The sequence below is a fragment of the Anomalospiza imberbis genome, chromosome 1 (genome assembly GCF_031753505.1).
Source record: "Anomalospiza imberbis isolate Cuckoo-Finch-1a 21T00152 chromosome 1, ASM3175350v1, whole genome shotgun sequence".
Taxonomy (NCBI): domain Eukaryota; kingdom Metazoa; phylum Chordata; class Aves; order Passeriformes; family Viduidae; genus Anomalospiza; species Anomalospiza imberbis.
The window spans coordinates 102871387-102889691 of NC_089681.1; the positions used below are offsets into that span (position 1 = coordinate 102871387).

At 38.8% G+C, this 18305-nt stretch overlaps 1 protein-coding gene across 1 annotated transcript in view; it reads right to left on the reverse strand.

Annotated features, from left to right (window-relative positions):
• The window catches only part of SUSD5 (sushi domain containing 5), a 39826-nt gene that overhangs the window by 9118 nt on the left and 12403 nt on the right, over positions 1-18305 (reverse strand). The window contains exons 3-4 of the mRNA XM_068203132.1: positions 10423-10541; positions 1971-2159 (exon numbers count right to left, since the gene is read on the reverse strand). Of these exons, the coding sequence (XP_068059233.1) occupies positions 1971-2159; positions 10423-10541 (308 nt within the window). The remainder of the gene's footprint in view (positions 1-1970; positions 2160-10422; positions 10542-18305) is intronic.

Sequence of the window (18305 nt, forward strand, 5' to 3'; positions counted from 1 at the left end):
CTTTTTCCCGTGGTCCCCTTTGGTTGGAGTAAGAGCATCGGGACCATTTTACATTTCCCAGTTGCTCACCCAGCGCAGATGCAGAGCAAGGGCACTGTATCATCTTACCAGGCTCTAAACATAGCACTTAAATGTCCACTGAAGTGGCTGCACAAACATCTTTCCATTGATGTCAGCCAGTTAGGACAGAAGTGGTCCAGTCTGCCAACAGGAATATAAATTCTCCATTAAGTCCCATCATTAACCTTCATGACAGGGAAGGTGCTCTCTTGCCTCAAAGCACTTAAAAATCAGTCTGTGTGCTCACTTCTGGAGTACTTAATAATTGTTCTCCTCTCTCCTATGACCCCAAAATATCAGTCAACTCTAAATCATGTTCCTTTTAATTAAATTCTCTTTTTTTGTTGTTGTTCTTTTTCACTGGATTCTTACTTTTTAAAAAATAATGAAAGCTAGTATCACACATTTTAATCATCCTGTAAAGTCTTCTTTCTTAAAGAATTATGATCAGGAGGATTAAATACATAACTATTACTTGAACAATTATTGTATTTTCTGTCTCATGTCCTTAAAGCATTTGAAAAACATTAATCAGAGGAAGTCCCCCAGCATGAAGTCTACATTTAAATAAATTTAAAAATCATAATCCGCAATATCACATCTGCTCCCAAGTTTCAGTGTTGATGTTTGTGATTTTACAGCCATGCTTTCCTTTTTTTTTTTAAATATTTTCCTCTCCCCTGAGGCTGTGTGAAAGGCTCAGGCAAAACAGGGGAAATAGACTATTATCCCGAGAAAACAGTGAAACATGGACAACTTAAATGGCCTGATTCTGTCCCTTCCTTATTTTGGTGTAATACAGCCTTATTTCTGTGTGTGATGAAGATAACATTCCTACTAAAGGAAATGTAAAGGAAAAAGAATTATCAATTAGGTGCAGATTGTAGGAGATTCAGACCCACTGGGTTAGTTGAAGGTGTCCCTGATTATTGTAGGGGGACTGAATCAGATGACCTTAAATGTTCTTTCCAACCCAAACTATTCTATGATCAGATGTAGATACTTACTTTTTTCCTTTTTCCCTCCATGTTCTTCCTTTATGTCCTGCATTGTTTTGCATAATCACCTGAACTGCTGTTTATAAAACAGTTTTAGAAGCTGAAACAGTTCAGAAAAACACTGGTGCTTTCATTCTTTGTTTTTTTGTGTATCTATACCGGTTGGATGGGTCTGAGAATCTGGTTCCCTGGTGCACAGACATGACCTATTTCTACTAAGAACAAGTTTGACCTTTTCTAATGATTATCCACTAGTTCCTGATAGTATATCCATGAGTAAAAGTAACTCCTTGCAAGCCTCCAGATATTAAGGAATATATAGGTTCTGAAATGGATATACTAACTCTAGCCCACATAGATAGCTCAGCTACCCAACAGCTGCCCATTCCTTTGCTTAAAATTTTTCTGGTTTGCCAGAAACCTTACTTTAAAGATGTGATTGCCTTCTCAAAAAATACTAAAATTTTCTGATGACCATTCTTTAATACTGGAAAAATTGGTGGGTTTATGCATTGAGCAAAGTAACGTGAGAAAGCAGAATTCAGATTACATTCACTTCTGAACTCATGGTACTGTTAACCTATGTTTAAACAAGGGGAAAGTTAAAAGACTGCTGTAGACTTTAACTAACACATAAAGACAGTTTTTATTGAAGGTTTAAATTAAGGAAATGTCATTTTACAATTTGCTTGGAGGTTTTGTGGTTTGGGTTTTTTTTTTGAAAAATCTTTTCTTGAGTCAAGTCATTTGGTAAGAAAATCCACTTGCAGTCTTTTTAATAGAGTAAATATCTGGGCAAATACTCTTGCATTTGCAGACAAAAGTCCTGGAGGCATGGTGCAAGATGCAAAAAGAGTTTGCCTATTTATTGGGGCAAATAAAAAAAACATACACTTTTTTAGCTGAGCTCACCTTTGACACAGGCCTGGACCTGGCCGTACCACTCCCCGCAGCTGTCGCAGAGCAGCGTGAACGCCGTCTCCTTGTTGCCCATGACATAGCCCTGGGCACACACGTACAGCAGCTCGTCCCCCATTTCAAAGCCAGTGTGGCCATGCAGGATGGTGTGGGGGAAGGACGGTGGGTCCCCACAGGGCTTGTCTGAAAGGAGAAAAGAGATGACCTTGTAAAGACTTCACAATAATCTTTTAGTAGAGTTCTAAGAGCAGTGCTAAGAGTCTTCCTGAGGATAAACTAATACATGTCCACAGAAATTGTACATCTCATCTGTTTCATGCCCTTATGTCCTTTCACAACTATTTCCAGCTGTAATTGGGAATATATAAATTGGGCTACAACTGTGATGCTGCAACTGTGATGTTACTGGTGTCTGACAGTCATGCATCTAGAAGGGCTTTTTTTCAAACAAAGGCAGGATGCCAGATCACAGCTGTCTTCCCTGCCTGATTCTACAAAAGCTAACAAGAGCTTGGGCAGGTTGGAACTGGAATGCAACAACTTGGACACAGTCATTCTTCTTAACCACAGAAATACTTGTGGAATTGTTTAAGACCGACACTTCGATCTCTTCTACACTGTAGGAAGCCAGCAGAGGCTGAGCAATGGCCCAGTCCACACTCACAGAAAGAAGAGGTCCGGGTGAACACCAGACAGTTTTCAGACTATCTCTAATCTTCTAATATTTCTTAAATCAGGGGTCTTCCCAGGTATTCAAATCTCCCTTTTCAGGGTAAAGACACCCTAAAATAAATAGTGACTTGGGCTCATCAGTTAAAGAATGCCCAGGGGTAACATAGCTCTGCTGTCTATGAGAATCTGAAGACCTAAATTTATACTAGGGTATAAAACTCAAAAATATGTTTGATAGTATTTTTGCTGACAGCATTAGAAGCCAGGAAGAAAAATTACTATGAGTGAAATCAAAACTGGCTTTTGTTGCATTAAAGAAGTGTGGAGAGGAGGCAGGCTGACAGCTGCCACCACCAGTGTAAACTGAATTTTAACTCTCTTTTTCAGGTTTGAATGATCTTGGCCATTGTTAACAAGGTAGATCAAGATTTTCTAGAGAACTTTCGAGCACTGTGGATTCTCTTTCCTCAAAGACCTTACTCTCTGACAAGAGCTCTTCATAAGGGGTTTGCCATATCCATTTTTCATCCATGTTTTTTACAGTCCTTTTTGGAATAGATGCCTCTTGGTTACAGAAAAAGAAAACAAACAAAACAAATATAATGCAAGAACATGGATTTTACCAAGAAACCCAAGGGCAAAGACTGCAGTGTTGGGACAAATTGTCACTTCTATATTTTTTCTCAAATCTGAGAATTTTTTCCAGTGGCTCTAGAACCCTAGTTGACTGTTTTAGAAAAAACAAAACAGCTGTTTCTTTTGCCAAAGTAACTGAAGATTCAAAACCTTCTTTTGTCCAGATACAGAACAGCCAAAATTAAAAGGCTCATGAGTTCTGGTAATTATATTGGATAAGGGAAATACGGGGCTAGATCTATGTTCTGGTATTGATGTCTTCTGTTGAAATAGTTTACTTTGGTACAAAAACTTGATTGCTTTGCTGATAAAGCAAAGATGATGTTCCTTGAAAAGACTTTTGTTTGGAAGCTGAAAAGACTCCAAGACCATGTTTCTTGACATGCAGAAGGAGAAACATCTTCAAAGAGCACCCTTGCTATTTTGCTAGAGTCTACTTTTAGGACATCATCACCACAAGATCTTGCAAACAATGATTTCATTGACACCAGTTCATGTCTGAGGTTTTCCATGAGCTATAGGCTTGACAGAAAAGCTTTTTCAATCTCCCTTCTGCAAAAACTCAGGCCTTCCTGTTTTTGCCAAGGGATATTCTGCAAAACACTTGTGAGTCTCAGGCTGCAGTTCTACCCATCATCTACCCATTTTTGATAGGTAAATACATGCTTATTTAGACATATGATGTATTTATTTTGCCAGTCGTTTACCCTGTAGTGAAATGAAAATCCTATGATAAACATTGACACTCTGTGAAAGTTCATTTGGACCAGGCTTTTGGAAATTGTCTGATAGACCTGACTAGCTGCTTCTCAACTGGGTATGCTGAAAAATATCTACCACTAATATAAGGGACATGCTACTGAAATCAAACTTTGAAGCCTGATCTCTGTACTGTACACACACACAGACACACAGACACACAGACACACACACACACACACACACACATATATATATATATATATATATATACTGTCTTAACACCTTCAGAAGTTAGTGGGAATTATGCACACACACACTGACAGTAAAAACAAGCTTTTGAGGCTACACAAAGCTCAGTTTATATAGAATCTTATGGAGGTTTGACATCAAGGAAGTGAGGAGCAGTTAGCAGCTAATGCCTTTCCTGTGAACTGGCCGGATGAATAGAGATTGATGTGGATGAAAGGTATAAAAAATTATTTTATTGCCCCATAGGAAGGCTACAGAGCCTTGAATTTCATGTACTTTATTTATGTAGCTACTTCCATCCATACAAATGGGAGCTGTGTATCTGTTCTGAGGGAAGTTTTGATCCCAAGGCTGTATGGAACAATTATACATCAGAGAGTGTTCTTATCTATAAAGCCTTGCTTCTTAATCCTGTTGCCAGAGGAAGCACAAAAGCAACACATTAGTTAACTATGTCAAATGCATTCAAAAAGCACATTAAAACCTTCGAGGGAAGAAGAAAGCTGAAGGGATCTTTACAGTTAAATTTGACAACAGACTTGGTAACAGAATTATGAGCTCCTGAAAGAGAGATCTGGTTGATGCATGAACAGAAAGAAAAGCAGAGATTTTTAAGATGTTCATGGACTGACACTGTATGGGGAACTTTTGACTCTCTCACATGAGACTTTGTAAGCTCATGCCTTTGCTGCAGAACATACTGAGCGACAGCATGGACAAGCATAAGTGAAAGCTGATACACTGCAAAGACAAACTCAAGTTCCTACATCCATTTTGCTGCTGTTCTCTCCTGCATAAAATGTACAGGAATTTTCCAGGTTACAGCATCTTATGGCTCCTCGTCCTGCTGCAGTCTCAGTTGCTATGACAATTCCTGCTCAGCCTTTTGCCAAAACTGTTCTTTCTGGCACACGTACAGAAGTGACACTAGCACAGCAACTCATCAAACTGAGCCACTTCTGGGGACATGCTTCATGTTTTTGTGTGCAGCCTTTGTACCAGGAGCTGGAAGAGCATGGGCTTATTTGGAACAACAGTCTGTGCTCAGTGCTGGCATTCAGGCCATTTTCTTGCTGGAAGAGAGGAGGCAGATCTGGGCCACGAAGCGTGACAGAGGGTGTGTTGGCAGCAGCTTGTCATGTAGAGGAACAGTAGTGCTCTTTGTTAAGGCAACCACAGGGGTTGCCTGCAGTGCTGCTGTTGGGTAGATGAGGGCTCCATCCATCTGGAGCACTGATTTTTCCCTCATCTATCCTCCCATAAACCTGCATATTTTCTTGCTACTGGCTAAAAAATTAGCCCAATTCATGGTTCCCAGTAAAAAAACTGGATCTGCTTGATACTCGAGGCCATCCAGCAGAGCATCAAGCAGGTCCCATGCTCTGCCTGTATATGTCCAAGATCATATCTTAAACCTGAACACTTGGAATTGGTTTCTGGACATCATGACCCTTCCAGAATTTTCTATATGTAGACACTGAGGTCAAACACATAACAGGCCTCCATATTTTGATAACTGACATCCAGTAAGGGAGGGTGGATTGAGCTTCAGAGCAAGACAGCGCAGCACAGATATAAGGAAATCAGTTAAAGTTCACAGGAGATCTTCATGTCAGCAGTAATTTGGCACAGATTGTGTCCTGGAGTGAAAGTCAACACTACAGTCAAGAAAGATCTCAATATACACATGCAGAAATCAGAACACAGTCAACATCTGGTAAATGAATAGGAATAAGTGTCACAGCAAAGATATGGGTGTTGAGCACAGATGTGTTAGGGCTAGTGGCAGCTCTGGTTACAGACCTCTTAGAGACACAGTAACTATTTTTTACATGGGACTAAAGAGATCTCCTGTTAATTGAGTTAGCACATTCAGTCATGATTGGCTTTTAGGAAAAATATCTCCTCAGAATAGTAACTTTAACCCCAGAACACATGTGGAAAGGATTTTGTGACAGGTGATTTCTGGCAAACAGTTGGCACATGTCATTTTAAGAACATAGCAATTCTCTTCCCCAGTCCAGATTACACCAGAAGCATCTCCTTTATTTGAACTGTAAGCATCCCACTAGTCTGTAAAGATTTTTTTTTGCGATGTGTTGATAAAATACTCTCTACAGAAAGGATAGCTTAAGATCAATGCAAAAAAAAAATCAAAAATCAACATGAAGAAGATGCAGACTTCAGCTTCCACATCACCTGGCAGAACCAGGAATTTACTGAAATCTGATTATCCACAATTGCTGCTTTAACTGTGCACCACGCTCTGAAAGCTGACATGAGACATCCACTTTGACATAAAACATCTCCCATTACAACTGTCCAATTCAGCTGAGGTTTTCCAGAGGGGCCACTGGAATTTTTAGGATGTCATCTTGTCATTAAGAAATTGGAAAATGAAACTCTTAACTGTCAGGCCTGTGAATGAGATGAGTGAGGATGTTTATTTTGCTTCTTGATTGCAGAGACCCTAAAGTATGGGATTTTTCTGTTTGGATGAAAGTACTGAGTACGAAGAATCAAAACTCAATTATAGCGCATGTAAGTATTGCTTGTAAGCTACAAATACTAGGATGCCAACACCTCTTACATCAGACAGGGCTCGTGGGACTTTATTCGTTTAAATGACATCACCAGAGAAGTGGGATTTAACTGTCAGCTATATGCAAAGCCATGAAAAATAAAGCTGTAGCACTAAAAAAATAGATATATCTACAGCTAAGCATGACAAATACAAAAAAATAGTTCAAATATTACATAAAGCAAAATGCAGTTTGATTGCTCTTGTAAAGTACACTTAATAAATTTGCTGTAAAGAATACACTAATTTCTTTTTTCTTACTGCTGAAAAAGGCTAACTGGAATATGTACATAAGCCATCAAGCTTTGATGGATATCTGGAGCCAGCAGTCATGTTTAAAAAAGTTTGATTTGCATTTATACTGTACTCTAGTACAAGCTGCTGCCTGTTAAGTTTTCCTCTGGTGGCAGCAAATCAAAGCCTTATGGAACAGATCTTATTTGTTGTCGGTAAATAACAGTGGGTCACTGAAAGAAAGAACCAGTAATACCTGGGGGTTATTAACAAAGAGATCTTTCCTTTGCTGCAATAGAAAAAAATAAGAAAGAAAACCAAGAGGATTATATTTATATATATGGAATCTAATGATATGTGTCATTACAAAAAAATAAGGCAGGAAAAATTCCAGCTTTCTCATTTTCTTGCTTTACCTACTTTATACTTCTTATGAACTCTGATAGAGATACACACTCTGTGTGCCAGATCTAACTTATGTGTGATACTGCATTTTCAGAATTGGCAGAATCTAATACATTTTTAGATATGTTTTGACACTCAGGGCCTAAAAGGGAAACTTTCTGATCTCAGCAGATCCTGAGTTGATACAGAGTTGTCTTGCTGACTCTAATGGCTGCATAAAACATGTGTTTATAAGAAGCTGAGAAGACGCATTTCTCTGTACTATGAAAACTGCAGCTATACTCAGAGCATTCATAAAACATTACAGCTACATCTTTTCTTGTCAAACAGAACCCTTAGAATCAATTCCCCATAAAAGATAACTCTTAGTCTCAACAATTGCTGTGATTCTTCTGTGTGTACAGATCAAATTCCATTTCAGAAACAAACCAAAAAACTGTCTCTCTCTTCAGGACTTTATTTGCAAAAGCATGATGCTGCAAGCACACCCAGAGCTCTTGCTAGCATCTGACTACTGCCCTAGTGTAGGGGCATGTTGAGATGTGTGCTTAAGGAATTTGACTCCACTCATTTGCATAGTAAAGGTTAATTGAGCAAAGATTAGTTATAAATCAAGGGATAAGAAGTCAATTTGGTTTGTACTAGAACTTTCATGGTGTTTTGAGATGCATTCTGCACAGTCCTAAGAATTGAAGGTAGAGTTGCAGAGTTACTAATGTCAGCTTATTTTCTGAAGCAGAGGTTGATGTGACTGTTCCCTCTATCTGTTTTCAACCTACTAGTCTGTCTTGAGCCTTTGGCTCTTCTCAGCCAAGTCTGACAAAGAAGGAAAGCTGCTATCTGCTCATTATTAGTTGGATGGATATAAAAGAAATGTAAGGGCTTGAAGAAATTAATATAGCCCTCAGAGTAAAAAACCTGGGATTTATCACTTTCAGCAGGGCAAAACAACTTCCCTTTTGCACTTAACTATTATGTATTACTATATTATAATTGCAAATGTATAGATTAAAAACGATGTCCACTTTTCTAAGACTAAAAAAATATTCATGAGGTTTCAAGTGAGAAACAACTTATTAATCCCAACTTAGATGTGTAGTTATTAGCCACACGTACATAGGATCAGTACAGATATGCTGTGTGTGAGGTTGTGGTGCAGGGTTTACTCTTGCTGCTTCTTACTGGATATTTGCTAAAACTGGAAGTGGCATCCCTGAGGATGTTCTTTCATCAGTCAACAGCTCTGTGCTGGCTGGTGTGCTACTGTTGTAATGTTAAGGCTGTTTCCTTTCCAGACTTTGCTCTTTTCATACCAGCTACAAACCAGGCTCTGCCACACAACTTCACTAAGGTCTTTCTGTTCAGCCATTGGCTCTGCATCCCAATATTTTTATATATTTAAGCAAGAGGGAACCTTAGAGTCACCCAGAAATGTTTCTGTGTGTAAGGGCTACTTGACTGCATTGGGATGATCATCCTGTTCTCTCATCAGAAAATTCCCTGCCTTCTACAAACCAAATTCTTCATAACTTGTATATTCTTTGCAAACAATCTGAATTCCCCCCAGAGTTTAAAGCATGCAGTTTCTGAGTACCATGTAGTACTCCTTTCCAGCGTAGCCTTGTCTGGTTACGTTCTTGTCTGCCCCTTTACTGTAAGCAGTAACCAAACCCAAAAGGTAAACACAGCTCCTTTTCCAAGATGCCGCATCTCGGATGGAGCAGGTGGGGACACACAGGGGAGCACAAGGGCACAATGGAACAATAGTGGCCAGAGCAATGATTTCAGCATCTCACAGCTGTCCCAACCCACTGCAAGGTTTTTCTCGGGGTGGGGGCAGGAGCGGGGGGATGATGACAAAAGAGATTTGAAGGAAGACAATGAGAGAGTTTTTCAAATGTTTACAAGGAGCTTGTCCTGTGTGTGAGGAGCAGCATGGAGAAAGCACAAAGGTGCTTGTGTGAGCACATTAGCAACTGGGTGACAGAGTTGGCATCGCTCACAGCAGCACGAAGCCTGGAGTTGATATCACAAAGGTTACTTGAGAGGATGGTCAAACTCTGCTAAAATCATTCCTTCTAAAAAGAACAATTTGGTATACATCAAATATGCATCACCTCTGCCACATTTCGCTTCAACCATATTTTCATCCCCATTCCTGCCACTGACAGTTTATCAGAATGCCCCCCCCATGCTGTGAACTTATTGTTTCTCAGTAAATGTCATCAGCTTATCCCTGCTTTTCTTGGAAATCAGATGCAAAAACTCACTGCGGACATCAACAATCTGCTTCGGGGGTTCCCAAATTTCTTTACACAATCCTGCCTATCAGTAGCAATTTACTTTTTGCCTCCAGAATTCATCTTTGTTTGTGGGTTCTGCAACTTAAATACTGAAAAATTAAAGCACCAACATACATTGGAAATAATTTGGTTTTCAGAATCATGTGGGATATATCAGCGTCCCTAGCAGCCTGGTCTACACTTGTTAAAAATACACCAAAACCAAACCAAATCAAAACTAAAATGGAGGCAATTAAGATATTTGCATACTAATGTTGTATACTGATAGATATACAACAGGGTGGTGTGTTGCAGCTGCAAACGAGCTTCCTGAGTTAAATTCAGCTACAGCGCTGAGTAAGGGACATGCTTCAGCCATCTCCTTTAGATTGGTGCCACACATATTCCTTTCCATAAAGTATGTTCTGTGAGCACCAAAATGGGTTCTGCCAGATCAGTTGTGCTGTTTGAACTCACTAAACTGCAGCAAAGACAAAAGATAATACAATTTATTTGCTGCAACCAATGTCTGCAGCAGTTAGCTCTTGTAGTGGATGATTACTACAAAGATTTATCCCTTAACATTCCCCTTTCTCTCTCAGCAGCAGAAAAATTGAAGGCAATACTTTTAATGTTGCATGACAGTGATGACTCTGTATTATTTCAAAAGTATATCAGTGCTGACCTTCATCCTTTACACAAAAAGCATCATATTGGTCATTCACAAAGGGATCGGTTTCAATTTTAACATCAATGGCTTTCACGCTCTGCTGTTTGCTGCCCGTCTTTCTGCATATAATTGTCCTAAAATAAAGAAGAAGAAGAAAACAATAATCAGAAATCTTCTGGAGTCGTACATGCAGGTGAAATTTGGAGATTTTTTTATCAGAGTAGTCAGGCTTTAGCCTTAACTGTTTCAGCACTGGCAAGTAAAGTAGTAGTGTGGGAAGACCTATGAAAAAAAGCCAAGGGAGAAATAGAAGTAATTAGAAAAATGTTTGCTGTAGATCGGTTCAAGGCATAGGGAGCAATAAAGGATGTTTAACTTATTATGTTCTGTAATACTTCTAAATATCAGACCTATACCCAGAATAATTAAGTCAATATTTTGCTCTCATATTTCAGCAATACATATTCCCAGCGATGACACCTGGATAGAAATGAATAGGAAACACAAGATTTGATCTGAAATTTTATAAATCATTAGCATTTACATTAAAGAACCATTAAGGTTGTATATTTGCATATTGCTCAAAAGCTAACACAGGCAAACTTAGAAAATTCATCTTGGGTTCTTGGAAGAAAAACAGCTTTTTTTTTTTTTTAATAACAATTTCACACTTTTGAGTAAACTCCATTTCTTCTGGTACTCAGAAGTACCTAATCCATCCTGTTGCCCCTGATAGGCTTGAAGAAGGTATTAGATATGTATTGGGTTTTACAACACTGTTGATGCTGATGATGAAGTAAGGGTTTACTAATTATCTCTTCTCTCAGCTGTACTGGCTGCTTAAAACTAGCAATGGAAGAGAGTTTGCTGTAGAAAAAATTGGTTTTACTGTTAGATTGAAGGTTACAAAGGCTGGGAAAGTAATTTCAGAGCAAATTTTTGCAGCTTGACATTAATGGTGTGGGTTTATATTTTTGTGGACAGCAAGCTTGTAGAAGAGTTGCACAGTCAGCTCTTCTTGTGAAAGGAAGATAAAAACACTTTCCACAGAATGAATCCTTCCAGTGGAGGAAATGTATCATTTTGTATTGTGCAATGGTTGAACTAATGTGCCATCAGTCCTCCACTAAATTTGAGGAATAAAATAAGATAAAATGAAATCAAATAATACAAAAAAACCCGAAATAAAGTAAATAAAATGCTCATTCTTTGAGGGTGAAAAGATCCAGTGGAAACCCAGTATTTGATCATGCACTTAAATGTTATATTACAATTTACAGATATAGGCTGAATTATGGTTGTACAGACTATTTTCATTTGGGCATGTGTTAGCTTTCGAGTAGCTAAATATGCAACTTTAATGTTCTTTTAATATTAATAAACAAAAACAACATGAAACAAGCCGTATGGTAGTGGTCAGGCATATGCACCAGAATCATTCCTGCCACACTTCTCTGGAAAACAACGTGATATCATTCCTTGCTGAAAGCCCCTTTACGATTTAAAACCAAATTTGTTTCCTTTGTAGAGAAAGTTCCACTTGATTTTTTGAGGGAAAAAATAAAATCCCTTCAAAAAATCCCTTTTTAAGGACAATATTGTCCCCGTAACTTTTAAATCCACTTGTCTCAGAATTTAATGGATTTAAAGTCTGAGACCTCTAAGTCAGTAATTAAGCACTTAGACAAAAGCAGCTTGATCTGTCAAAATTAGTTCAGATGGCTGAGAGGATCAGGACATAAATTAGAAATTTTCTATATGTATATAATATTGACATATTGTTCCACTGGGTCTTACAAGGTCTAAGAGAATGAGACACTTATGCTTCCCTTCAAAAATTAGCTCACCAACCTTAATCCTTCCAAAAATTACTCAGTTGCTTAGATATCCAGATCAGTCATGTCTTGCAACACTAAGTAGACAGATAATGATATGACTGAAAAAAAGTGCTTTTTTATACATAAAGAAAGGCTTTAAATTAAGATCTTTTATGTGTATTTACATGTATCTGCTACTTAGGACTTTAATTTGCATTTTTGTCATATTAAAATTTATCTGATTAAAACCGCATCCTAATGCAATTCTTCTGAAATGAAAGAAATCTTTCCTTGTACATAAGACACAGTGCTGGGTCAATGATTGGACTTGATTATCTCAGATGTCTTTTCATACCTTAATGATTCTGTGATACTAAAAAACTGAAGAAAGAAAAGATCTATTTAATGTCTTTCATTCCTTCTTCTCTGACAGTGGTTTCCCACCTCAAGCTCAGACCTGCAAGCTTTAAACACCTTCAGTAAGCCGTTATTGCTGCTGATGACTAGAGCTTCAAGAGTGCTCAGCATTTCTCAGTAGCTGGTTGATCAGATCTACAATGCTATGGCATAGAAATAGTCTCTTTGCAGTCAGTAGGATTTCAGTCAGGGTTCCCCTACATCCTAAAATGCTAGCTTTTAATCTATAATTAGAACTTAAATATACAGGTACACTTTTGTCACAGTTCTAAAAGGTAGAGTGTGATGCTTTTAAGTTTGTTACAATTTTTATGACTGAAAAATGGTTACCAATTCAGAATTGATCATATCTCGAAGTTTCTTCAGCAGCACAGCTGTGCCGAAATAAGAGACAAAAAAAATGTACAGCTGTCCTACTCTTTCCAGCATCCTGCTCAGAGGTGTTGCTGCCCGGTTTGTTTCTTGACTGTATTGAATTATTGCCCTGGGGTATGCATCATGGCTGAGAAAATGTCGCAGACTTTATACTTTTTAATGGATACATCCACCTACACAGCTGTTCAGAAGAATGTAGTCACGTACGTTTAATTCTATTTATGGATACTTGCATGCATTAATTGAACTTAAGCTCATTACTCAGCATATAATGTCATCTGATGCTCAGAGCAGTGTAATGCTTGATTTTGTGCCTTTTAGTTAAGAAACAGATTTGATTTCACTTTCATTCTGTGGAGATTTATGATGAAAGCAGATGTGCTCAGAAGAAACATACTGAGTTTGGACAGCATATCACCCATAACAATTGTTGGTGATCCACATCTGCCTGAAACATCTGTGCAGCCCTGAAAATTATTCTTACATGGACATGAACTCACAATCTCAACATAAAAAACAATCAGAAACACTATCACCATAGACCATGAAAGTGCCACTCAGATATTGCAGATATCATGTGCACACACATGGAGAAATTTTAATATGTGGCACAGTGCGGTATTTACCAGACTTCCCAGAAGCCTTCTGCTTACTCGTGTGCTGCTTAAATTTTTTTCTAATGTATTATGTAATGAATGAGTAACTGATATATTTTGCTCCACTCTCAAAGATGGAAATAGCAGAAAAGATGGTATGAATATTACTTATTTTAAAATATGCCATAATATGCCATAATATAATATAATATAATATAATATAATATAATATAATATAATATGTATTAATAAATATATGATAATGATAGGCTTGAACTGTTGCAATTATAGTTAATGTAATAAATTTTATGTATATATGTATGTATAATAAAGGAATTTTTCATAAAGACATAGTATTTTTATATAAATTACAACTTTTTTTAATAGTAGGATCCACTGATAATTTTGCTTTCTAAGAAAATTACAAGACAATTTGGAAATACTTGAAAATGTTTCAGTGAGCCCAAGCTAAAACATATGGATTTGACAGCTGAGTTTATATGATAAAGGGTGATCCATCAGCACAGAAAACAGTAGGTGGGACATTTTTTGTAATTGCTACTTTATCCACCAGTTGATTTTAGGTTTTGTAGTCTTAGTCAATAAATTCACTGAACTGAGTCAGAATGGTCTTATGACATTGATTCATAGTAGTATGAGCTTGCAAAATATTCAGCTCAGAAGAACATCAGGAACAATGTGTTTTTTGAGGCACTGTGAAAGTCTAGTTGATAGCACACTATAACAAACCTTCCCCTAAAAGTTAAAAACTTCATCACTTTTCTTAGTCAAGATAAATCTTTAACATGTTGTGCTAATTTTTTTAATGGGTCAGCTTTACTGTTTGTGTTTCAGTAACTAGGTAAGAGAAAAAAACCAACAGTAGTCTGGGAGCCAAACTAGGGGATTTTTATTCTTAGTCTTTCCCCTCTGTATTTTGGGAAACTGCAAATTACAAAACTGGCTCTGATGAGGAATAAAATATAAATGACATGTTCATGATTACCAAAGGGAGGAAAATTTCCCTGAAAAGTCATGAAGAGGAGTGCAGGTGGGCTTTGGAAAGTCCATGGCCTGGGAACTATAGAGGCTAATTTTGGCTGGATGTGTCCCAAAGAAAGCAGCTGCTAAGTGTGACATGAAGACATTCCAACAGCAATACTGCCACTGGAAATGTCAAAAGGAGGTCTTACCAAGGCAGAACCAATATCCTTTAGATTCTTAAAAATATACACCAAAATGCAGCCTTTTGTGCTTAAAATTGTACATATGACTACTGAAATAGTAAGGCCTCTGTTCATTAAATAAATATGGCCCATTCATGCAGGCTTTCATACTGTAGCCTAGTATGAAAGATTTTATATCGCCATTTTACTTTAATATCACTAGGTACATATAATTTGAGCATTCTTAGTGCATGCAAAGGAGAATCGTGTTGCTTCCTGGCCTGGACTAAGTTGGGTGCTCAATGACATGTCAAACATCACTAGAAAGGTTTTGCCCAATTTCACTTTACAGGCTCCAGTTTAATCCACAGCTTTCATAACAGAGGTTACTGATTAGTTACCAAAGGGTTTAAAAAAGCACAAAAATATTTTCTGAATGCTATTAATTTACAAAGCAGCTCCATTATCAGAGGAAAGGCTTCCAGATACAACAAAGCATTACAGTGATTCTAAAAAAAAGGCAAAATACGTGAACTTCTTTTGAAAAGTAGAAAATCAACCTCATTAGAACTATCTGGCAAGTTAAAATCCTGGTATTAGCACCTCTTGTGCATTTGCAAAGAATAAGTATATCCCATTTCTGTCTTCATTTGTTCAGATAAATAAATGATCACCTTTAATCATCTTTTAATAAGAGAGATGTTTTGTTGTCTAATCCTAGTCTGAGCCCAGACCTCCTGAGCTTGGGTGTGAAGATTTGCATTACGCTATTGCAGGTGGGGTGTCACTGGTGCCTCATTCAAGCTCTTCAGTACTGCCCTCTTTCCTCTGGAATTGCTGCTTGCTGTCTTTTAGGATGATCACATTTATTTTTCTCACAAATTTTATGTGAGTTATTTCACTTTACAACAGGTCCACTGCCATCCTGTGTTCTGTGACTACACCCAGCTCTTTCTCCTGCTGTGCCTTTCTGGCTGGTTTAAGGCAGAAAATCCTCTGAGCATTGCACCCCATTTCTGTTACTCCATCTCTATAGTCAGGCTTGCCTTCCTGTTCAATATTGTAATTTTCCATGGTCTTAGGAATGATTTTTAACCTTCTGGCATTAATTAATTTCACTAGCAAACCCATGCCTTTTGTGCCAAAGCTTGCTAAAGTTTTGCTAAATCCCTCAGAGTTCGTTACAAAAAACCTTCCAGTAAAAATACAATTTAAAAGTGAGAGTCATATCTCACTTAGTAAATGGCAGCTCTGAGGACAGTGATTCTACAGTTCAGCAGATGGTGGTTTGGGTGCTTGTCCTAGAAAATGCATTAAAAAAGATGTATTTTCTTTTGTGCTGTGCTTTTCCTCAAAAAAGTACATTTCCTAAAATGTTATTCCATTATTGGGCTGTTGTTGTATTGTGTTTTTATATCTCTGTAACAGTTCTGTAATGGTTTGCCCCTTCACTCCCCATTTTCTCCTGGTGGTTCCACCCCGAGCTTTCCCGCCTTTCCCTCAATGCCAATCTCCCTGAAAATGCTGTCATTCCCCTGTCCCCTCCCTGGCACCCTGTCCATCACTCGGCTCCCCATCCCACTCTCCCAGAATCTTCCACCTTTGGCATCAAGTGATTAGACGAGAGCCAGGGGTGCCTCCCTTGGACTTCCCCCATTGGTTTGTGTGTCTGTCTGTCCCTCTGCCTTCCACTCCCCCAGATCCCCCCACTGGTTAATGGGCGTCCCTTCCCCCTGGTTACCACCCCCGTATTTGAGATGTTGCAAGAGCCTCGAGGCCACTCTCGGCTGTCAGATACAATGGCATCCGGATCTCCTTGGAGCATGGATTAAACCTGAGACTTTTTCCCAGCCTTGAGTTGGCTCCTTTATTTCCTCCTTGGATGTCGCCTCTCCTCCTTACAAGGCAGACAGCACAGCGCTCTGTCTTAGCCGCTCCCCAACTCTCCTCAAGACACAGGGGAGTGTCCCCTGCAGCCGACTGTGCCTCCGCCAGGCAGGTGAAGCCAGGGGGCTTCAGGGTGGCACGGCAGCAAGCTGTCTCTTTCACACGAAACATAGCTGTCATACTTTGTCCATGCTGTTGTCCCAAGTTGTGCTAAGAAAAGATTTGCTTCTCCCAAAGGTGATGGAAAGTGGCTCGTGTCTACATTGCTCAGTGACATCATCCCTTGGAGTAAACTGGCCATGCCCTTTTCCTAAATTCAAGTTTCTTGACTGAGCTTTATGTAGAAATCCTTATTCCTGAAACACAATTATTTTGTTTTTACCTTGCATGAGACTTACTGAGATGATTGACAAGAAGCAGCAAGAAGACAAAGTCATCTTCTAGGAGCACATGACACGAGCTGTGAGCTGTGGCACTGGAGTTTGTGACATGAAGGCATTCCATAGTCCAAAACCTCCTCACCTCCTCAGACAATTTCATAAGCAAGTTCAGCATTTTGAATTGGACCATGTCCTGTCAGTTATGTCTGGAATTTTCTCTTGAAGGGAGTTACTTGACCTGCCTCAAATATATGTCTGGGAGCAAATTCATGTGCATTATCACCAGTCAGCAGAGCACAGCCTTGAAATAAAACCAAGAGCTTGCCAAAGTCACGTATCACCAGAACTGCTTCTCTGCAAAGAGGAGTGTGCCTGTTCTAGCATGTACACCTGGATGAATTTCAAGGGCCCCACAAGCCCAAGGCTTTACAAATAGAGATGAGAGGACTGGAAAGGGTTAGCAACTGACCCTTTATTTCATTCCTTGGATATTGCTTTTTTTCTTTCCCAGGAAATGTGCTTTTATTACCATGCTGTCAGGTACTGAGCAAGTCCCACGCAGTAGGCAGAAAAAGAAGTAGGTAGTCTTGTGAAATGCCATATTTGAGTCTTATTATTACATTTCCCACTGGTGTAATCTGCAGTGAGGGCCCTGTTGTGTTTGACACTGTAGAAACATTTATAAGCAGTCAGTGGGAAACCCAAAGAGCTAACAAAAGGAAGGAAAAATAGAGACGAAGTAATTTTCCTAGTAACAAACACCTGGTCTGTGGTCAACCAAGAAAAGAAACCCCGTCTTCTGACTCTCACAGCAGAGCTTATTCTAGCTGACTCTGCTTGCTCACTCCAGACTTATCCCCTCTGGAATAAATTCTCCAGGGACTGGGTAGGAGCCAGCCCAGGGCAATTTCACACAAAGGAGGAGGTTGACAGCCCTGATGGAAGTCTCTCATAGAAGAAAAATTCTATGCAGAGCTTCAAAGCTGTTATAGAAAAGATCCATGGCTCCATCTCTTTGCAGGCAAATAAGGAACAGGATAGGGAATAGGACAGCTTCATCTTTTCCAGCCTACAAAAGCACTGGAAATTAGTGAATTTGCTATGAGGATGTTTATGCAAGGTGTTGAGGATGTTTAACAATTTTTAAAATACATAGCTCTTTGCACAGGGTTGGTATTAATGCCAATTGTGTCATGTTCACTTCCCAAATTTCAAAAACCTGAGAAAAGAAGTCAATGCCCTACAGGACATGCTGCCTAG